Source organism: Typopeltis vanoorti, chromosome 10 (genome assembly GCF_054136105.1).
Source record: "Typopeltis vanoorti isolate ZY-2024b chromosome 10, IOZ_Tvanoo_1.0, whole genome shotgun sequence".
In the NCBI taxonomy this organism is placed as follows: domain Eukaryota; kingdom Metazoa; phylum Arthropoda; class Arachnida; order Uropygi; family Thelyphonidae; genus Typopeltis; species Typopeltis vanoorti.
Genome location: NC_143558.1, coordinates 47,659,266 through 47,681,891, shown reverse-complemented (window position 1 = coordinate 47,681,891; position 22,626 = coordinate 47,659,266). Strand labels below are relative to the sequence as shown.

General features: G+C 36.2%; 1 protein-coding gene across 1 annotated transcript in view; it reads left to right on the top strand.

The window, feature by feature from the left end:
* kst (spectrin beta chain, non-erythrocytic 5 kst) overlaps positions 1-22,626 on the top strand; it is a 687,893-nt gene that overhangs the window by 446,073 nt on the left and 219,194 nt on the right. Inside the window, exons 54-55 of the mRNA XM_090398802.1 lie at positions 915-1,029; positions 20,681-20,794. Coding sequence (XP_090254928.1) covers positions 915-1,029; positions 20,681-20,794 — 229 coding nt within the window. The remainder of the gene's footprint in view (positions 1-914; positions 1,030-20,680; positions 20,795-22,626) is intronic.

The window sequence follows — 22,626 nt, the reverse complement described above, 5'->3', positions numbered from 1 at the left end:
ATTGATAAAGATAGCCATCTGGCCTGCACAAGAGTATCTGCTCTAAGTCTGAACCATTTTCACTTCTTGTGTTGCCTGTGTGTGTGTGTGTAGATAGATAGACATGCATTTTAATATTAATTAATCCTATTATATTAATCTTAATGATGTCTTTTATGACAGAGATACAGAAATTAAATACTGGAATTATTAATGTTGAAAGTGGTCTTTATATGACCACAAATAGCTATTATAAGAAACTGGATGTATTTAGTCATTAAAACAATGGAATCATTAATATTCAGGTTCATTTCTCAGTACTCTATAGCTCAGTACAGCTTGATCATCTTTAAAGAGCATCTTAAAAATCAAAAGACTAGCTTCAATAAATGTACTAAAAATACTTTCACTGATGCTGTGGCACATTTGAATCTTATGCAAAATCATTTTTAGATCTTTTATTTTCAGTCATAGTGAAAGTGTAGTGTACTATCACTATTGCAAACTCATGGGAACCTCAGAAAGTTTGTAGCAAATAGATTCTTATAGTGCATTTCCTTTAGAATGGCTTTGTGCTTTTATGGGGTTTTGATGAATGGCTTTGGTAGGTTGTTATGGAACAAGTTGGTTATAACAAGTGTTTTCCACAATAAGAGTAACCCACATACCTGTTACTGTGGCTGACTTCTTGCAAAATTCACACTATGAGTAGAATGAATATTTTCCTATAAACTCAGATTGTTCTAGCATATGTGCAATCTTGTCAAACAATATTTCAGGAAATTTCCACTGCCAGCAACATACTCTCCCAGTTCTACTTTCTAAGTAATCATTCATACATTACATATATAAAATAAAAAATAATAATAATAACTTAAAACTAAAACAACTTTTTTGGATTATGGCCCTGTACATTTCTTTTCTTTATACTTTAGATGGAAAGCTTTGCAAGGTGCTCTTGAAGAGTATCGGGAACGACTGGGAGGAGCATCTGAAATTCATGCCTTTAACAGAGATATTGATGACACTAATGATCGTATTAATGAAAAAGTAAGTAATCCTGAAATTTAGGTAAAACTATTTTTGTGTCAGGATCTCTGTGTCCCTTTATATCTCTGGATCTCTGTATTTGCACTCTTTCCCTATATCATAATGATATAGCAAAAGAGTGCAAATAATCATAGAGTAAATCACCACAGAAACCAGGAGACCAGATTTGTGCCCAATAAATAGTCCAAGGGAAAGTCTTATTAAGTCATTGTAACGAGGCAAAATGACTTCCTTATCTTTATATGACAAGATTCGTTGCAGCATTGAAATTACCCTGCGAGTTGTATTTGCAATTTTTGCTGTACTCTCAATGAACTTCCTTTTCCCATCTACTAAAATTTCAAGATCCCTATCCTGATCAGTTTCTTCCAGCATAATTCCACCAATATAATAATGACATTGGATATTTCGTCGCATTAAAGTACCTGACTTTACATTTACTAACATTGAAATGGAAGCAATTTTCAGATGTCCACAATTCCAGGCTGTTCAAATCATTCTGCAAGTACTGCATCATCAGCAAATACTTGTATGTCAATAAACCAAGGACTGATCTTTGCAGTACACCATTGGTTACCCCCTTAAATCTTGCAGATGCTCATCTTCCATCTACCACTTTTTGATATCTGTCAATCAGCCATCCTCTTATCCAAGCCAGTATTTTATAATCCAATCCCATATTGTTGTATTCTGTCAAGAGCCTTAGCAAAATCCAAAAGTATCATGGTGTATTCATTCCCCTTGTCTAACTTGATGGTAACATTATTATAGAATGTGAGCAGGTTGCTCAAAAATGACCTTCCCTTATTAAACCTGTTCTGTTCATTACAAAGTAAAGATTCTCTGTCAACCCATTTTTGTATGCGAGTCTTAACCAACTTTTCTAAACTCTTCACGACCACTTCAGAAATACTGATATGTCGATAGTTGGATAATGGTAATCCCAATGGGATTACCATACATTCTTTCCACTTTTGTGGAATTTTCTCTGTTCTGAGACTCAAATTATATAGCCAATTCTTCTGAACATCCTTTTTGTATCCATGCCAATATCCCATCATTCCATATTGTCAAATTTTTAAATTTGTGGAACAGTTCTGGTATCTCCTTTTCAAGCATCTGAGTTTCTTCATTTAGTGAAGCAATAGCAGTGAGTGCAGTGTTTCACACACACCATACTTTTAGCAAAATTGGGAACACTAATGAGTGCAGAACCATCTGCATCCAGTAGAGTCATTCTTTCATACTCATTTTTTCTTTTAATTGCAGCATAACAGTAGAATTCTTTTGAGTTGTCTTTAGCTTGCAGAGCCAAGTTCTTTTCATAATCAGACTTAGCTGTCTGTACACCAGTTGTGACTCTTCTGGCCTGCTCCTTATAATTTTCATAACTGACATCATCCTTATGCACATAGTGTTCCTTCCACATCATCTTTTTCTTACAAATTGCTTGCTTAATAAGATTACACACCCATTTCACTTTTAACTTATTTATTCTTTGAACTCTAGGGATTTATTCTGATATTGCATTGTTTAAGTAATTTTTCAATGCTTCCCAGGCACAGTGGCATTGACAGCTAATGCTGAGCCTGCGTAAGATAACTGACCAAGCCCTCCGAAGTGGGAAAAAAACAACAACAACAGAATTTTGTAGTTTATTATTCTTTTTATTTACAAAGAAAAAAAAAACGTATGCCTAGGCCCTTAAAAACCATGGGTCTGGGAATCTAATCCTCCTCTTTCTCCCCTACTTCAGGGCTGTCCATGCACTGTTGATACCTTCTCATCCAACAATGATACCATGGTGCAAAACTCAATGTACTCCTCAGATTGTCATAATTTCCTGCTTTGTAGTTCAGCATGTAACCTTTTCTGAATTGAACATTCACAAACTTAGCCACTTACTAAGGAAGTATTGCATTATCACTGTCACCAACCAGAGGCAGAATAGTTGTCTTTAACTGAAATCCTCTCTAATGCTATAATCAGATGTAACACTCTTTGACCTAAAGTTCTTTCCCTCTCATGCTGCTTGAGGAAGTTGTATCACAACAGCTCAATAAATTCAGTTTCATTCTTTTCATGAAATTTCAGCACTACCGAATCAATGTTTGGATAATTAAAGTCCTGCATGATGTTTACTTGTTTTGCACTCCTCATGTGTATTTGATAATTCATTTCTTCACTAGCAACTGATCAACTAGGTCTGTGACAACACCCACTATGCATTTGATCTTGTTAGACTCTGCCTCACGCCAGTCTTCAAACTCGCTGCCACATGAAAAAACTGTTACTGATATTATAGTCATAGGTCTCAACTCTAATAGGATTCAAATAATCCAGTATCATTACCACCCCCCCCTCCTCTCCTATGCTTCTGATAGCAAGATCTCACTAATGCCTATAATCTGACTGCTCAAGAGTTACCTGTCTCCTTTTTTTGTATACTTCTTCTTCTCTGTAGTCTACATGACACAGTTGAACAACTTGCCGATTTCTGTTCTTGTCTAGTTCTTTACTTATGTAGAGCTCCTTGTGCATGCTGGATACGTCCAAACTGGTCTACAAAATTGTCTCTCCTCTTACTTATTTACATAATAATGTCCATTCCCATCATTAACACAGGTATATAACATTGTTGCAATTACACAAAGATTCTCACCATTTCTCCTACCATAATTTAGTTTTCCTGAATTTCTGTGTTAGGTCTCATGACGATTAATAATTTCTCAAGACTCTGATACTGAATGCATTCAATTATAGGCCATCTGGCTTATACAGATCATTCTTTCATCAAATTTACTCCACACATATCCAAGAACTCGCATCCATTCCTTCTGTGTAGTCTATGCATTGAATCATTTGCCATCATAGCCCTTCTTAATTCATTTCTGCCATATCTTGGTAATATACTTATGATTTTGACTTGCTCACTTTTCACTCTCTCTTCTTCCAACAATCTTTTCGTATTCTCTCTCATACTGAACTTATTCTTGGTTAAGCCATTTGTACTTACTAGAATTATGATCTCTTTTGTTTTATTTTCTGTTTTTCAATTGCCTGTGCTATATTTTTAATTTTTGCTTGGGAAAACTTGTTACAACTCATCATCAGTGGCATGTTTTATGATAAAGTGGCCATACCAAATAATAATAATATTATTATTATTACTTGACACCTCCAGGGAGTCCCAGACTCATCAAGGGAGGGCACCTACTCTACAAATTTCCATCTCCAGTCAAAATCAGCTCACCAGCTACAGTGAACTGCATCATCTAGACCAATGCCATCTACTGCCAACTACTACCACAAGTGGTATTTTCACAGACAATCACAAACATCCATGCCCACAGCAGGATTTGAACCTGCAGCCTTTTGGCTGGAGAGCAGATACGCTAACCACTTGGCCAACCAAGCCAGCAAAATATCCTACTTTTTACAATCAACTTTACCTACCTGATTTTCATTCTGCACTAACTTACCTGATTTGCATTCTTTGTTGCTTTCCATTTTGCTGCTTAGCTTTCTTATTCTCCCTATGTACCTTTAAATGCCACTTGACTTTCTGTAATTCCTGCATTGTCTGTCTAATAATCTGCTTTAACTTTGCAATTTTACACTGTCAATTATTTTTGGTATTCTCTTCACTATCCACTTCAGCCTGTGTGTCTTTGGCACCATTTTATAGCTGTATTTAATATTGCAATATCTCACTAAAAATATAAAAACAAGAAAATCTATACTGTTAATATACTATAAACACTAATTTTCTAAGGGGAAAAACACAATAAAACATATTAAAATCACCAATTCTACTTGAGCACTAAATACACTGACTGCTCACAATGTAGTTTTGAGCCTCATTCATTCAGTGTCTACCTGGATACTGAATGAAGGATGAACTGACAATTTGGGGTTTAGCTGATCAAATTGTATTCTGTCTTATTGGCTTAAACCAAAAGACAATGATGGTACAAAAAGATGAAAAGTTATGCCAGGTGGGACACAACTTCTCATTTTGTTTTTTCGATGTCCACTTCAGCTTGTGTGTTTTTGGCACCATTTTATATCTGTATTTAATATTGAAATATCTCACTAAAAATATAAAAACATTATAAGAAGAACACTGCAATTATATGGGGTAAATGGAACATTAACATAGCAATACATGACCTATATTTAAATTGCAAGTCAGCAGTTAGAAATAGAGGAGGTTTTCAGGAAGTTGGTTTGAGATAAAATCAGATATGAGAGAAAGGTGTACACTATCTCCACTGTTATTCATCATCTATATTGATCACATTGTGAAGGAAAGAGACATTAAACCTGATGTCAAAAGTGGATAAGTTAGTCTCAACTCTTTACTTTATGACAGATTAATTTGGAGGAAAATTGTCTATAGGAAGCTAGTATTGATGTCAACTTTTCATTTATTACTGTCATAATATCCTGTTTACCCCCCCCCCCTAAGGTACATATTAGGAATTTGATGATGAAGGTGATTTTCTTGGCATTATGTGACTTGCATGGTCACATAATGGAGTCTCTATCTCCTTCTGTGTATCAAGTTGAAACATTTGTATTAATTAGTTCTGATCTTATCAAAATTCACCCAGTATTTGCATTCTGCTTTCTTTCCTGTTTGATCCAATGAGTGCTATTGGGATGCATTGTTTTCCACCCTTGTATTCACAACATTACCTTCATGAATGGTATTTGTAGCATAACAACTCCAAAAAATCAGTGTTTCCTTGAATTTTAATGTGGGATTCCAAATATAGCATTGGTGGATTGCAAGTTCTGATGTGTCTGTTTTTTCTTCAATTTTGTTCATCAAATGTACTACAGCCCTCTTTGTGGTTAATATGTAGACTGATATTTGATAGTTACTGGATCTATGTTTGTTTGTTTTAACATGCTTGTTTTCACCCTGCTTAAAATGAAGCAGGGTGGAGCAGAGCGTTCTAAGATAAGTTTTCATCTGCAATCCACTGTAGGGGACAACATTGCTTCCTTAAGATAGTAGTAGTCTGCTGTTCTTGTTAGTTGCTCATATTTTTCTCATTCAATATTAAACATGGTTTTATAAGAGTTATATGTAATAGCATTGAGGATGATGCTAATGAGTCTTGAATGTTGATGTTCTTTTCTTTCATTTTAGATCTTAAGCCTGTTGCAACAATGTCGACTGCACTCCATCTTTTCACCATTTCCTTGGTCTTCCAACTGCTATTTTGGTATTTAATTTCCATGTTTCTGTTATTCTAATTATTCTGCCTTTTTTTTTTTTCGTTCTGTTCACGTTTTTGCCTTCTATTTTTTCTTTATTATTATTTTTTTTTCTTGTTTAATTATTCTATTTTTCACTTGCTATCTATTAATTTGCTGGTTGTAAGGTACAGCACTATCTCAAATAGTGAATTGTAATGCATTCCAAACAAACAGCTACTTTATTGGTGCAAAAATCATGATTAGTCAGATCCTTAAAGGCATTATAAACAGTCTGCCATTTTATAAAGTGTTATGAAGATATATACTTTTTAAGCTTTCGTTCTTTGGTTAACGATTTACATTTTCAGGTCCATCACCTCCTTTATATTTCCTTTTCTATCTCATAATTGTGCGTAACGAGATAATAAATTGCATAACTTGTTTAAATCACATAAATTGCTAGGTATGATAGTGACAAGCTGAGCAAAAGAGCAGTAATATTGAATAACATAATAGCTAGAATGTGTCAGAAGAGAGGATTGAAATATGTGGATGCTTGGAGGGCATCTGAGGAAGGACAGAAAGGAATTGTATGCGAGAGACCACTTTCATTTGAATGAGGAAGGATGTAGGCATCTGGAGAGATTGCTGTTCTGAATGAGTCAGTGTGTGTCAATGCAGGGAAACTAGAATGCCCAGGGTGGATGGTAGCAGGGGTGGCCTCTTGTGGGAATGGGTACTTGGGAGAAGGGGGACGACATCAGGTAATGCTGAACCCAGTGGAGTCTAGAGGGGGGATAATGCTGGGTATAGAAACTGGCATTTTTATGCTTTATACTAATGCCAGGAGTATCCGGAATAAAGGAGAGGAATTGGTGGTGCTGATAGCATCAACCTGGCCAAAGATTACTGGGATCATTGAGACATGGTTGACAGAAGAGGATATAATAACAGGAATAGAAGTAGCAGGGTACAGCATTTTTTGGCAGGATAGGAAGGGAAAGCATGGTGGTGGAGTACTGCTTATGATAAGTGACAACTTATGTCCTCTAAGAGTGGAGGCTTTGGAAGGCAGTGACACTAATGATTTTAAAAGCATATTGTGTGAGGTAGAGGTGGGCAAGACAGGATATTTAGTGGGATATTGCTACAAACCAAGGAGCACAGAGGGTGGGACCAGGAGATGTTTAGACAGTTGAGCTTGGCAAGTGCATGAAGAATGATTTTTATGGCAGATTTTAACTACAGCAATATAAATTGGGGAGAGGAAGATGCATGTAGCAATAAGGGAATGGAATTTCTAGAATTCTTGAGGGAGAAATGTCTTAGGTAACATGTAATAGAGGGAACCAGAGGTTCAAGAGTTTTGGATTTGGTCATAGCATCAGAAGAGTTGATAATAACTGAGATGACATCTCTCCCACCAGTTGGAGAGAGTGACCATGTGGTTTTGACCTGCATTAATATACATGCAGGAGTATCAAAGAGACAAGAACTTATGTTGAATTATAAGGCAGGTGATTATAAGATTATAATAGTCTTAGATGTCAACTTGAGGAAGTTTCATGGAGGGAGGAATTGGAAGGCCGGGATATCATTGGTGCTTGAGAAATTGTGAAGGAATATTTGTTAGCAGCAATAGTGAGCTGTATTCCACAAGTGAAGAAGAGGACACAATTTGGAGTAAAGTGGATAACAAACAATATTAAACAGGAATTGCATGCGAAAAAGATGCTATGGAAGAGATATAAGGAGATAGGCGAAGAGCAGATGCATGAAGAAGATAGGACACAGGCCAGGAGAGTGACTAGTATGGTAAGGAAAGCAAAACTGGAATATGAGAAGAGATAAGATCCAAAGAAAATCCTAGGGAATTTTTTAGCTATGTGGCCAGTAGGAGGAGAAATGATTGTGGAAAATGACATTGTGGGATAAAACTGGGAATAGAGTGACCGATGCAGAGGACATAGTGGAATTGTTCAATGAACACTTTATTGGAATATTTCATCCTGGAGGAGTAAATTTTAATACGAGAGGGATAGGGCAGGTTCGAGGTTTAGAGGTGCAGGAGGAAAGTGTTTTCCAAATACTGAGTACTCTGGATGTCAGTAAAGCTGTGGGACGGGACGGTATTTCACCGTGAGTTTTGAGAGAATGTGCTAAAAAACTGACAGTGCCTTTGAACTGGCTTTTCAATGCAAATCTGGCTATGGGAAAAGTGCCCAGGAAATGGAAGGAAGGTAAGATAGTGCCATTGCATAAGGGTGGTAACAGACTGGAAATGTTTAATTATAGGCCAGTTTGTGTGTCATCAGTAGTTGTTAAGATCTTGGAGAAATTAGTTAGGGACAGTATACAGCATTGGGCAGATGAGAGGGTAATGTTATCTGTGAGAGTCAACATGGATTTGTGAAGGGGCATGCTTATTTTAGCAATATGCTAGCCTTTTATAATAAAGTTACAAGAGCAGTAGATGAGGGAAAGGGATATACTGCCATTTTCTTGGATTTAGCAAAGACATTTGACAGAGTGCCACATGATAAGCTGATATTTTAGTTGCAGCATATGGGTTTGGATGTCAGGTTGGTCAACTGGATTCAGGATTGGCTATCCAATTGGTATCAGAGAGTTGTGTATGGTGGGGGAAGTTTCAAGGAGGCAGAGGGTTACAAGTGGAGTCCCACAGGGCTCATTACTGGGACCTATATTGTTTAACCTTTATATCAATAACATTGTTAGTGGATTGAATGGGGATATTCAGTTGTTTGTGGATGATGTGAAGCTGGGAGGGATTATTAGTAATAGTGCAGATGTGGTAGCCCTGCAAGTGCAAGAGGATTTGAATAAGCTAGACAGATGGGCAAATGAATAGGGGGTGTTGGTTTAATGCAGCAAAATATAAGGTGTTGAGGTTTGGGACACATCGATGGCTGCAATAATGAGAAGGATGCTGACCTGCAGAGATAAGTTATCATTCCATTGTATAGGACCCTGATCAGACCACACTTAGACTATTGTTCTCATATATGGTCTCAGGGATTTGAAAGGAATAAATTAACTGTGGAAAGGGTACAGATAACAAAGATGGTTTCAGGACTGTACAATGTTAGTTATGAGGATCGGCTGAGGGAATGCAGACTGCAGAGTTTGGTGGATAGAAGAAGGAGAGGTGATATGATTGAGACTTTTAAACTGTTGAGAGGTGGTTACAGGGTTGACACTGGGGAGTTCTTTCGCTTGGTTGAAGTGGGAAGTAGTGATGACAAGGGCCATTCCTGGAAGTTATGAAAGGAAACCATGAGCAAGAGGATGAGGAGTAGTTTCTTTGCATGGACGGTGGTTGAACCATGGAATGCATTGCCTGATAGAGTAGTGAGAGTGAGAACGGTCAATGAGTTTAAGGAGTGGTATGGTAGACTTTGTGTTTCCTAGGAGGGACCTCCCACGATGAGTCTTGATACACTTTGTGTTTCCTAGGAAGGACCTCCCGTGATGAGTCTTTTGACTCCATGGAGGCCTGAATAATAATAATAATAAAGTTTGTATAATGGCCACATCTTTGCTGTTGCAATCCTGCACTGTGGTTAGATATTTGAATGATATTTGTGGCTAGATTTTATTTAACATATTTTCTTGTTCATAGTTATATGTGAACAAGAAAATGTTTGAGAACTTTTAGAATGCAGAACACTTGAGTTTTTTTTTTTTTTTGTAATGCTTGGAAATGTGTTCTACCTTAATTTTATATTAACATAAAAGTAATCAATATAATTGCCTTTCTGATGAAATTACAATAAATGTATTATAATGCATTTTATACCAATTACAAACTGCATTATAGTGAAACCCTCACTTTTTAAGACATGATGTAGATTGCTGTACATTATTTTGCATTCATTCTGTTGTTATCAAATTTTCCTGTTTTCATTTCTGTAATTGTATTTAACTGTTTGATTTTATCTATTTTTTGCATAAGCTAAATCTTGTCTTATTATGCTATTTTTATATATTTGTTTTAGTTAAAATATGCAAATACTTATTTTTCTATTTAAACATCCAAAAATTTTGTAAAATAAGTTTTATTGTTTTTATTACAAAGTAAATGATACTAAAGAAAAAGTTATACTGTATTTTCGCACCATAAGACACATTTTTTTACTTAGAAAAATCAACTTAAAATTGGAGTGCGTCTTATGGTCCAAAGGTAACATTAAAATACAAATCTTTACACTGTACCGAAGCTGTTAGCAAAGTTCAATTACTGGTGCAATATGTTAATAAAATTAGTAAGTACGCCACTGAAGGTAGGTACCTAAGTTATCTCGCTGCATGTGGGTGAATCACCGATTTAGAGCTTCAGTAGTCATTAGTGTGTAAACATATGTGCTTTTGTAGGTTCATTTGAATTATTTTTTATAAGGCGTTAAAATTTTTATCTTAAAATTAGAAAAAATGAGTGTAAAACAAAAAAGACTTTCATATAACGTGAGTTATAAATTAAATGTGATAAATTATGCAAAACAATCTGGAAACAGAGCAGCAGAAAGACATTTTGGTCCACCACTAACAGAAAAAAATGGTTCGCGAGTGGAGAAAACAAGAGGAACAATTAAAACTGCTATGTAAACACAAGAAAACATTCCGTTCGCTTCTAGAAAAATGGCCAAAATTAGATATACAAATGAAAAATTGGGTAACAAATCATCGAAACATGGGAATATCTGTTTCTACGAAAATGATAATTTTTGAAGCGAAACGATGGGCAACTGCTAATGGAATTTTAGATTTTACCAGATCACCGTCTTGGTGCTTTAGATTTATGAAAAGACACAGGTTATGCATGTGTACAAAAACCACTCTAGCCCAAAAAATGCCGGCTGACTATGAAGCTAAAATTATAGAATTCCATAGATTTGTCATATCAACGAGAAGAAAATTTAACTTTGAGCTTAATCAAATTGCGAACATGGATGAAGTGCCTCTAACTTTTGATGTTCCTTCAAATCGGGCAGTAGATTCAAAAGGCACCAAATCAATAGTGATCAAACAACAGGTCATGAAAAAACTCACTACACTGTAGTTTTAGCTTGTTGCGCGGACAGAACAAAACTATCCCCCATGTCAATCACTCCCCATGTTATCTTCAAGAGAAAAACTTTATCAAGAGATGAAATTCCACGTGGCATTATTATCCATGTTCAAGATAAAGGCTGGATGGACGAAACAGGAGTGAAATTATGGATACAAAAGATATGGGCAAAACGTCCAGGTGCATTGTTTAAAAAGCCTGCAATGTTAGTGTGGGATCAATTCAGAGCACATAAAACAGAATCAATCAATAAGCTTCTAAAATAAATGAATTAGAATTAGAATCAGAATTAGCTGTCATTCCTGGAGGCCTTACAAGTCAATTACAACCCTTGGATGGATCTATTAATAAACCATTCAAAAATTTTATGCGGGAAGAGTGGAACAAATGGATAGATACAAAGCCAAATCACGATGTTACAGCAACAGGACATATGAAACTCCAACAATTTCAGAAGTATGTACCTGGGTGAAAAATTCATGGGAAGCTGTGAAAGAAGACACGATTATAAAGTCATTTAAGAAATACGAGATAAGCAATGCAATGGATGGTACCAAAGATGACGCAGTTTTTGAAGGGAGTGACAACAATAGTTCAGACGAAAGTAATATGAACAGTGACATTAACGAGACCAGTGATAGTACCAAGAGTGAAGATGAACTGAATATTGCTAATACAAATGATTGTAACAATAAATAAAAATTAAGTAAGAATTTGTAAATATCTTTATATAATAAAATATTTTATTCTAAAAATTGTCTCATAAATTTGGGGTACATCTTATCTTCTGAAAAATGCAGTATATTCTTGTTTTAATCCTTTATCCAAGCATGAGCAAACAGTTTGCATATGAAGTATCTTCATGACTAGGCTACTTGTATATGAGGTAGTTGACTAGATATCAGATAATGTGCAGCATACTTGCTTTTGAATGTGAATATTGCTGTACATTATGGGAGGGTGACTAATCTAGGTGACTACTTAGACTAATTTTGACATCAGGAATCTAGTTACGGAAATACTGAGAGCTAAATCACTGTTAAAGTCATATTTTCCACATGTAAATAACAACATAGTACATCAGCATATTATTATTATCCTAAGACTGGGGAGTCAAAGACTCATCTAGGAGGTCCCTTTGTCATCCACACAGCTTATCATACCATGCTTTAAACACATTCAAATTCTCTGCAGACATCACATTCTCAGGCAATGCATTCCAATCATTCACAACTCTCTATATTTATGAAAAACCTCTTCAACATTAATCCTATAAGAACCCCTTACTAACTTGTACATCTGTATCATGTCACCCCTCTTCCTCCTATCTACTAGACTCTGTAAATTGCTTCTTCTCAACCTTTCTTCATACTCAATATTTCAGAGATCAGAAACTACCTTAGTCAATTGCCTCAGGATCTTTTCAACATTTCTTCATCCTTTTGAAAACCAGGTTACCAAATCTGTTCATAGTAGTCCATATATAGCCTAATCAAGGCCTTGATACAATGGAACCAAAATCTCCTTACTTTTACAAGTCAGTGTCCTCTGCATTATTCCTAGAGTTTATGGTGTTGTGCTCACAATTTTGGCAATTAGTCCTCTAAATTTTAGATCCTTATCCTCCATCAACCTAAGATCTCTTATTTCCTCCACCTCCAGCAATATATTCCGACTAAGCATAAATTTTACATTCCCTCTTTGTTTATATTTTAAAACCTTACATTTTGCAACATTGAACTGGCATCCCCATTCACTCAATCTGTTGAGTGAATTCTTCAAGTCTTCTTGCAAGTCCAGAACACCTACTCTACTCTTCTCACAACTTTACATCATCTGCAAACAACTGAATATTCCCATCAAAATCTTCTGTAATATCATTAACATATTCCAGAAGAGGAATATGTTAATATTCCTCTTCTGGAATATTAACATATTAAGTCACAAGTGATGTGCCTCAGGAATCTGTTTTAGGGCCATTAAACAGCAATGGCCCTAAATGTACTTCAAGGGTTCACCACTAGTGACTTTTCTCTTCTGGGATATTGCCCCCCATACACAACTTGCTGATACCTATCAGACAGCCAATCTCCAATCCAATGCACTAGTCTAATATCCAACCCCATTATTTTTATTATTAAAATACACTAAGTTAGAGATTGCTGGAAGTTTTTTCCCACTTGGTTTGACTAATATAAATTTAGTTTAATCCTTTATCTAAGTGTAAGCAAACAAAGTTTGCGCCTGAAGTATCTTAGGACTGAGGCAGCTTGTGGTAAAAGTGGACTAAGCTCTCATCACTTGTCTTAGTATCTCCCATAATGCAAAGCACATCTCCTTGCAGACATGTATAATGCTAATCATTAAGGGAAGAGCCACTACCCAGACTGGTTTCGATCTTTATTGAGGTCTCGTCAATGAAAAAAAGTAAGGTTGAAACCGGTCTGGGTAGTGGCCCTTCCTGTAATGCATAGTATTATACATGTCTGCAAGGAGATGTGCTTTGCATTATGGGAGATACTAAGACAAGTGATGAGAGCTTAGTCCACCTTTACCACAAGTTGCCTCAGTCTTGAAGATACTTCAGGCACAAACTGTGTTTGCTTACACTTGGATAAAGGATTAAACTAAATTTATTATAGAGATTGGCTGTAAAATGGTTGTTATCTGCCTCCATCTAAGAGTAGCCTAGTCATGAAGATCATGTGCAAACTTTGTTTGCTCATGCTTGTGTGAAGGATTAAAACAAGAATACAATTTCTTGTCTGGTACAAGGGGGAAAAAAGTTTATACAACCATCCCTAATATAGAATATTTTAATAATATGACAACATACCATTTGCTACTTGCATATGGAATAGAGGAACATTGCTCTGAGAAACAGAGTGATACCAGTAAGTCTTGTCTTTGGAAAATGTTACCATATAGATATGAGAGTATGACACATGGATAGGCAGAAATTACACCATTGGCCTTGCAAGGGACCAGAAGTATTTGAAAATGAGACAAGTTTACAGCATTTCGACCTTTCAAAATCAGATTTATATTTCTTATTGTTTTTTGAACCAGTGACCTTGGTTCATACCACTCTTGACTTGCGATACGGGTTGAGTGGTGCTGGAGTTTTCGTCTAATTCACTTGTGTTATGCTGAATTTTTTCTGTTTGTGTCAGTGTATTAATGTCAATGTCAACAAATATTAATGTCTGTGTCAGTGTCAATAATAGAAAGTTATTAATAATAATTCTTTCAAATTAATTCTTTGTCAGGACTCCAGTATTTTCAGATCTTGTATTTTCTATTTTCTAATGTACTTCTGAATGCATAAATCCACTAATGCATGGTCTTCCTCTTTTTTGCTGCCTCCAAAACATCAAACAACTGGTTTTCTAATCTTTTCTTGTCGATTCTGTTAAAGTGCTCATACCACCTTAAATAAGCACTGCTTACACACATTTTTGAATGCTGACAGTGCCAATTTCCTTACTAATAACTTCATTTTTTTTTCATATTATTTTGCCATCTTCACCTCTCCCTCCCCATTTTTCTTAGAACTGATTAGTTTGGACAACATCTTGTATACATTCCCAAATGAGAATCTTTATTATAGATTCTCATTTGGGACTATGAAAAGATAAACTATGAAAACAAATTGTTTTTATAGTTTGTCTTTTTATTGATGATATTAATGCCAAAATTCTAAAAATTGTAGACTCACACTGTGTATATATTGAGGAGTATAACAGCATGTATATGAAGTCAAAAACTAAGTTAAATAAGTAGCACTCCCCAGTGGTGCAATTGGTTAGCGCACAGTACTTATAAGACAGTACTTGTGAGTGATGCCAGGTTATGAATTGGAGACTCACCTGATGAAGAATTTTCTTTGGCAGCCTGGTTGGGGCGAGTGGTTAGCGTATCTGCTCGCCAGCCAAAAGGCTGTGGGTTCAAATCCTGCCGTGAACATGCATGTTTGTGATTGTTTTTGAAAATACTAGTGTGATGGCATTGGTGTAGTTGCGGGTCATTATATTAGGTGGATTGAGTGGTGGAGACAGCTGTAGAGTAGATACCCTCCCTCGATGAGTCTTTGTACTCCCTGGAGGTGTCGCATAATAATAAATCATAATAATATCTCCAGTTTTGATCATATAATAAATTTAGTTTAATCCGTTATCCAAGTGTGAGCAAACAAAGTTTGCACCTGAAAGTATCTTCAGGACTGGGGTAAGGTGGTACAACACCAGGGCAACTCGTTGCAAAGGTGGAGCAGCTACCAACACTCCTGTCTCAGTATCTCCTATAATGCAAAACACATCTCTTGCGGATATGTCTAATGTTATGCATTAAGGGAAGGGCCACTACCCAGAGACTAGTTTCGACCTTTATTGAGGTCGAATGGGAGTTCATGCCTTTCATCACTGGCCTCTTTAGATTTAAAAAAGTTGTGCTGAGAGTCAGCTTGATAGTGAGAGAGGAGGAGAAAGGTAGAGTGGATAGTAGTAGATAGTTAAAAGAGGCCTCAGTCGATCTACTTGGCCTGACTTAAATGTCAGCAACAAGCAGATCTCTGACATTATCTCCCTCCATCCGTTCTTTTCAGCTTTCCTCGGTCGGTCACCTCTTCAGATGACCGCCCGAGGAAAGCAGGGGAAAAACAAATGAAAGAAGCAACACATGAAAAAGGAAACTGGTAAATAACATTAAAACGTACATATAACAATTTGTAAGACAGAACCAAAGAAATAAGAAACTAGGTGAATTTCGGAATTTCAAACTGAATGACCAGAAGAGCGGGGGAAGAGCCTGGCCTGAGTGATGCAGCTCACAAGGAGCTGCACCGCCTCGATGTAGGCCTTCGCAGCCCAGGTTCTCAGGGTACCCCCTCCTGTGGAATAGACAAATACCTTTTCATAACAAAAATTCTAATGTGAAATGGAAAGAGAAAAAGGGGATTCCCCCCCCCCCCCCCGAGTCTGGTCGCTCAGTACGACGAATCTACTGACTTGTCTGCCTGTTAAGCAAGGCTTACATCCTCCTGCTTTCTGTTGTTGTGGGTTTTGAGGATGTGATCTGCTAACTTTTCTCCGCGGGAGTAGTTTAACATTCCTAGGCCTCTGTACAATGCTGCTCCTGCGTCATCCTTTGCATCAATAAATTCTTCGATTTGTTCTGGAGTGATTTCGTCTATGTCTTCAACAAACATATCGTTCCACTCTGCGCTTACCACTTTAGGCCCGTTTTTCCCTGTGAGGATAAGTAGGATATCCCCGAATGCTTCTATACCATTTCGTAAAGCCTTCTCTTCCTCGGGGAAGTCTTTTAGTAGATGTAGTATTGTCGCATTGGCTTTTGCATAAGGGTACTTTGTGGGTTCTGCTATTACCTTTCCAGGTTCAGCTATGCCCGGACTCCCTGGTTTTGGTTTTTTTACATTACCTTCTTCAGGGCTGCCTGGCCTTTTTTGTGTGGTTTCTTCGCTATGAATTTCCATTTCTACTGTTTCTTCTTCTGTTATTTCTTCAACTACCATGATAGGACCTTCCTGCTGGTGTTTCTGTTTATTTTCTGTGGTGGTGGTTTGGTCGTTGGCTGGCTCCTCATGCTTTGTGTCTTTCCTGGCTGCTTCTACAATTTTGTCTGTCGGTTTCTCTGTTACTTCCTTTTGCGATGTGGCGGTGTGATTCTTTGTTGCTGCCCTTTCATGTGCAGCCTCCAGGGTTGGGAAGTCGTTCTGCTCCATGCCACTGATATTGTTTTCCGGTGTTGAAGTGTTGGGCGTAATAGTACCTCCCACTCTTTCTGCATGGTTTCTACTTGGACAGGTGTCCACTTTATGGTCTGTGTTACTACATTTTAAGCAGGCCGACTGGCAATTCTGCAATGTATGGCCCGCTGTCAGGCAGTTCCTGCATTTCATTTTCGGGCACTGAGCCCCGAGATGCGTGAGGGCACCGCACTTAAAACACTGTCGCTTTACGCCAGGGTAGCTGACCATTACCCTGGCCGATCCTATCTTGACGAAATTCGGAATTTCTGCCTTCATCATGATGGAAAAGGTGACTTCACCTGACTTCCACTGAGGGAAGTCAGCGTCCGTGCCAATTTTTATATCACGCACGGCTCCCCATTTCGAGAAGACTTTAGTTATGATGTCAGTGTCTTCTTCGAGATATTCTAGTGGGAAGCGATCTATTCTTACACTTTTGGAAAGACTTCCTACCACAAAAGGATGAAAAACTTTTCCCTGGCACTCGACTCCTGTCAGTAATTTTTCTCTAGTTGCAACGTTAGTACATACAACTTGAAACCCTCCCCCCCCCGTAAGGGGTAAAGCCAGAAATGTTGTCGGCCCCAACATAGTTAATTATAGTCGTCGCAAACGTCCGCTTCTCAATATTAGCATCAATTTCGAACCCGAGGGTTCTTACCCTCGGCAAAACCGAAGACATTACTTAAACAAAGAAAGGAAGAAGACTTTCCAAGGATAGTCTATTCCTTTCCTATAAAGTAGCAGAATGCCGTGTATAGGCCTAAAAAAAAAAAACCACAAAAAAGAACAAAGGAATCTTACTAAGGCACGACTTCAATCGGAGCTCTCTTTTCGGTTCACCTAAACTGTTGCTGGAATCTACTGGAACAGGTTTGAAGAAGGACTGGAACATGGAGCTTTCTCTCGGGGCCACTGCAAACAGGTCTCTTCAGTGGGAGCCAGGCCCAAGCTGAGATACCAGGCAGAAGCATTCACAGGTCATCTCTACCTATAGGAGTTGCCAAATGGTGTGCCACCCTTTTTTAATAAATTACTCTGGATTTAGAGAAAGATGAAGATTTAGTTTGAAGAAAGAGAAAGATTTAGTTTTGATCTTAGGTTTAGTGCTACTTTCCTTCATAATAATGTGATCCACATAAATGATGAATAAGAGTTGAGGTGGTGGGCACCCTTGACTTGTACCTAATTTTACATCATATCATCTTGCCACATTCCCTTCAGTTCAATTTGCACTATATAATTGTGGCATTTTGAATTGCTTTTTTCTTAGCACCATGTCATATGCCATTTCCAGATCCAGAAAACCGTAAATTAGAGATGTTTGCTATATTTGATGATTTCCAAGATTTATCTTGAAGTGAAAATCCGATCCTGACAAACAACCCTTATTTGGTCTGAACATAGTTTGTTTTTTCCAAATTTTCTCTGTTCTCTGTAATACAAATTATGCTATTTCCATAATTCTTCTGCTAGTTTTACTTCTTGCCATTGATATTCTTATGTTGATGGTATTAGTGCCTGTCATCATTTCTGTAGATGTTTAAATATATTTGTTAAATATAAGATATTATAAAAACAATGAGATATGTAAATATTAAAACAACTGATATTTTAAATGATTAGATATATTTTAATTATTTGAGGACATAGCATTTTTTAAGTGTTAACAATCAAAATATAATTGTATGTTTAAGGTGAACTTATCTTTACATTTCACATCTTCTTATCTAATTCTACAATGCCAAAAAATTGTTTTAAAAATACTTGTGCCTCTCTCTCTCTCTCTGTCTTTTCCATAGCTCTGCTAGCATACAGATTAATGTAATGTTAATACTATTCCTTATATTTGGAATCAGCTCAAAAAAATCGGCTAGAATTTGAAAGAAATATATCTCTGCATTGCTTTAAAATCCCGTATGCCATTATTTACTCTTTTAACAATACCAGCTCCCTCTGTTTTCATTCCCAGGTGTACACAGTGTTTCTTATCCTTTGCAGTTTGTCATATTATGGACATACTGGATGATATTTTGATGCAGTATCAAATATCATCCTGAAAAATCATCTGCCAATATCATATTGAAGAATAGAAAAAATACCGTATTTACTTGAATATAACTCCCATTTTTTCCCCAAAATTAAAGTTAAAAAATCATGGTGCAAGATATATGTGGTGATTTTCGGAAACTAAAGTTTTTCAGGAAAAAATTAAATTGATGTTTATAATTAAATTCTCTGTATTCATTATAATTCATAATTGTTCACATTATTTATAAAATGAACAAATTTAAATTTTAATTATCAACATTATTTATGTGATTGGCAGCTCGCCTTCACCATTCGATATATTTGAACTTTAGTGACAATGCTTCTGTAAGTAAATTAAACAGTTTCATTATTGCTTGTCCTTTTATCATTTCAGAATCATAAGATCACCATGATTTAAATAAAAACCTGAAAATGGGTATCACTTACCAAGAGTCTACTATTCGCTATCGCTATTTCCGGTCTCGCATGTGACTGGTGCGGTATTAACAAAAGAATGCGCAAATCAACAATAAAGGCAAGCCACAAATTGTTGAGCTGAAATGCTGATTCTCTTCAACCAAATTCTAAAATATCTGAAACTGCCATAACAACATTTGCTATCTATTTCTTAAAGTTTTACATTTTTTTCGTGTGCAAGGTATATGCGAAACTTTTTAATTTCTTTTTTCCTAAAATAAAATCAGGGATGCGATATATATATGCGAGGGCAAGTTATATTCGAGTTAATATGGTATTTCTGCTTGCACAGTTCTTATCATTTTTTCTATTTCCCGCACGGTGTGCAGGAAATTAGTTTTTTCTATTTCCTATTGTGCTTTGCCACAGTGAATGCAAACATGAAAGATTTTTTGTGGGATTAGCAGCAGATATAAAAAAAAACAACAACAGAACCTCAATAAATGTGGTTGTGTGAAACTACTCATCTGTGAAACAGTAATTCTCAGATCTCCTGTCCAACAGCAGGACTCTTAGGACTTCAGGCTTTCAGTCTAATCCCTTCCACTTATTGGTTTGTAGCTTTGTGTGTGTGTGTGTGTTCACGTGCATGCACACTGTTACAATTTTTATATTGTACTCTAATAATGTCTTGTGACAGAGGCAAAATATTAAAATCATTAAGCCCCTATTTAATTCATTCTTTGTGCTATATTCATTTTCTTAAACCATTATATGAGTTAAAATATAATCATACTAAATTAATAAAAAATATTTTTTTTAATTAATAAACTTTCAGGGTTTTACTTACATAATGTTTATATTGATTAAGAAATATGCTTACATTATCCACAACCTAGTGAAGTAAATTTGAAAACATGATATAAATATTGTGTTAGAACAATCAGCTCAACTGAAAAATTTTTAATTGTCTCTTAGTTCATATAATTAATGTCACTCAAGTGGAATAAACAAAAATAAATAGATAACAATTATTATGAAAGAACATGAAATGTATAATCTGTTTTACAAGCATTGTGCTTTAATTTTATTTTTTAGTGAAAAGTTAGTAATAATTATATTTTTTAAATTAGGCTCTGGCTTTGTCAATGGAAGATGAAGGTAAAGATTTGCAAGCTGTGGAAGCTTTACAGAGGAAACAGGAAGCAGTAGAAAGAGATATGACTGCTATTGAGACAAAACTTAAAGTAAGTGGAATATTTTTCTTCAGGGACTCGGGAAAACTCGGTGATTTTTAAGTATAGCCTGTGGAAGGGGAATTTGCTAATACGATCCTGTATATAAAATACATAAACTAAATTTATTACATTTTGCCCTCTGAGGTATATTAGAGCAGCAGTGCACACTATACAATCAACTGTAGACCAGTATATTCTGCATCTTAAATTTTTAAAAAATCATGTTTGTTACTACACACATCTGATATAATAACTATTAAGGTCTTCATTATTTAATTTGGATTGGTATTCTTACTGTTCTTATGTTTATTTGCCCTAATGACCATGATTGCACCTAAAACGGAATTGAAACATTTGAAGTAATTATAAATTTGTGGAGTTAACTCTTGCTATAGCAGACTCATGGGTACCTCAGAGTTAGTTGATTGTAGCGGATAGTTCATCATCATCAAATTCCTGACATGTACCCTCAAGGGGTGTACAGGATATGATAGTACTACATGAAAAATTTACGTCATTACTAACTTCCTATCTACAGTTTTCCTCCAAATCAGTCTGTTACTTGTCAAGACTCCAACATTATCAGATCTTATATTTCTATCGTCTAAGGCACTTTGTACCGTATCAATCCACCTATATCTTGGTCTTCCTCTGGGTCTTTTTCCTGCCAACCTGGCAAAGAACACTTGTTTTGCTAATCTTTCCTCTCCCATTCTGTTTAGGTGACCATACCACCTGAGATTAGCTCTGCTAACACATTCCTGGATGCTAACAAAGCCGAGTTCTTTCCTAATATCCTCATTTTTAATATGATTTTGCCATTGGTGCCTCTAATCTTTCTCAGGACTCTCATATCTGCGGTCTCTAGTCTTTGGTCAAGTGTTTTACTTCTGACTCAGCTCTCACATCCATAAGTTAAAACTGGTTTGAACACTGTCTTGTATACAGCCAATTTAGTTTTCCGACTAATTTCTCTCTTATTCCATATGAATTTATTCAATTGACTTCCTACCATACCTGCTTTGTTGATTCTGTTGTCTATTTCGATATTTAATTTACCATCTTCACTAAAAATCGTGCCTAAGTAGCTGAAATGTTTTACTTGTTCCACAGGTTCCCCATTCACAACACAGTTCACATTTTCAACAATTCTACCAATTTTCATTGTCTTTGTCTTTTTAATGCTGACCTTCATACCATATCTATTACAACAGTTATTCAATTTAGTCAGGGAATCTTGCAAACTTGTAGCGGATTTATTTAAAAGTATAACATCGTCCACATAAAGCAAAGAGCTGACATTAACATCTTCAATTTTGATATCAGGTTTAATACCACTTCATAATGTGATCCATATAGATAATGAATAACAGAGGGGATAATGTACATCCTTGTCTCACACCAGATTTAACATTAAACCATCTTCCAGTACTTCCTTCAATTCTAAGTGCTGACTTACAACTCGAATAAAGACTAAGTATTGCTTGATATAATGCCTCATTGACACCATATAACTGTAGCGTATTGAATAACTTCTCTCTTGGCACCCTGTCATATGCCTTTTCCAGATCGACAAAACTTAAATACAGATCTTTGTTATATTCCCGTGCTTTCTCAACTATTTGTCGTGAAGTGAAGATCTGATCCTGACAACCTCTGTTTGGCCTGAATCCAGCTTGTTCTTCACCAAGCTTTTCTTCCACAATTCTTCTCAACCGTTTCTCAAGTATACTTGCATAAATCTTGCCAGGAATACTCAATAGGGAAATACCTCTGTAATTCTCACATTCGGTAACTTAAGGAAATTACAATGTACAATAGAATACACATTCAATTAAACT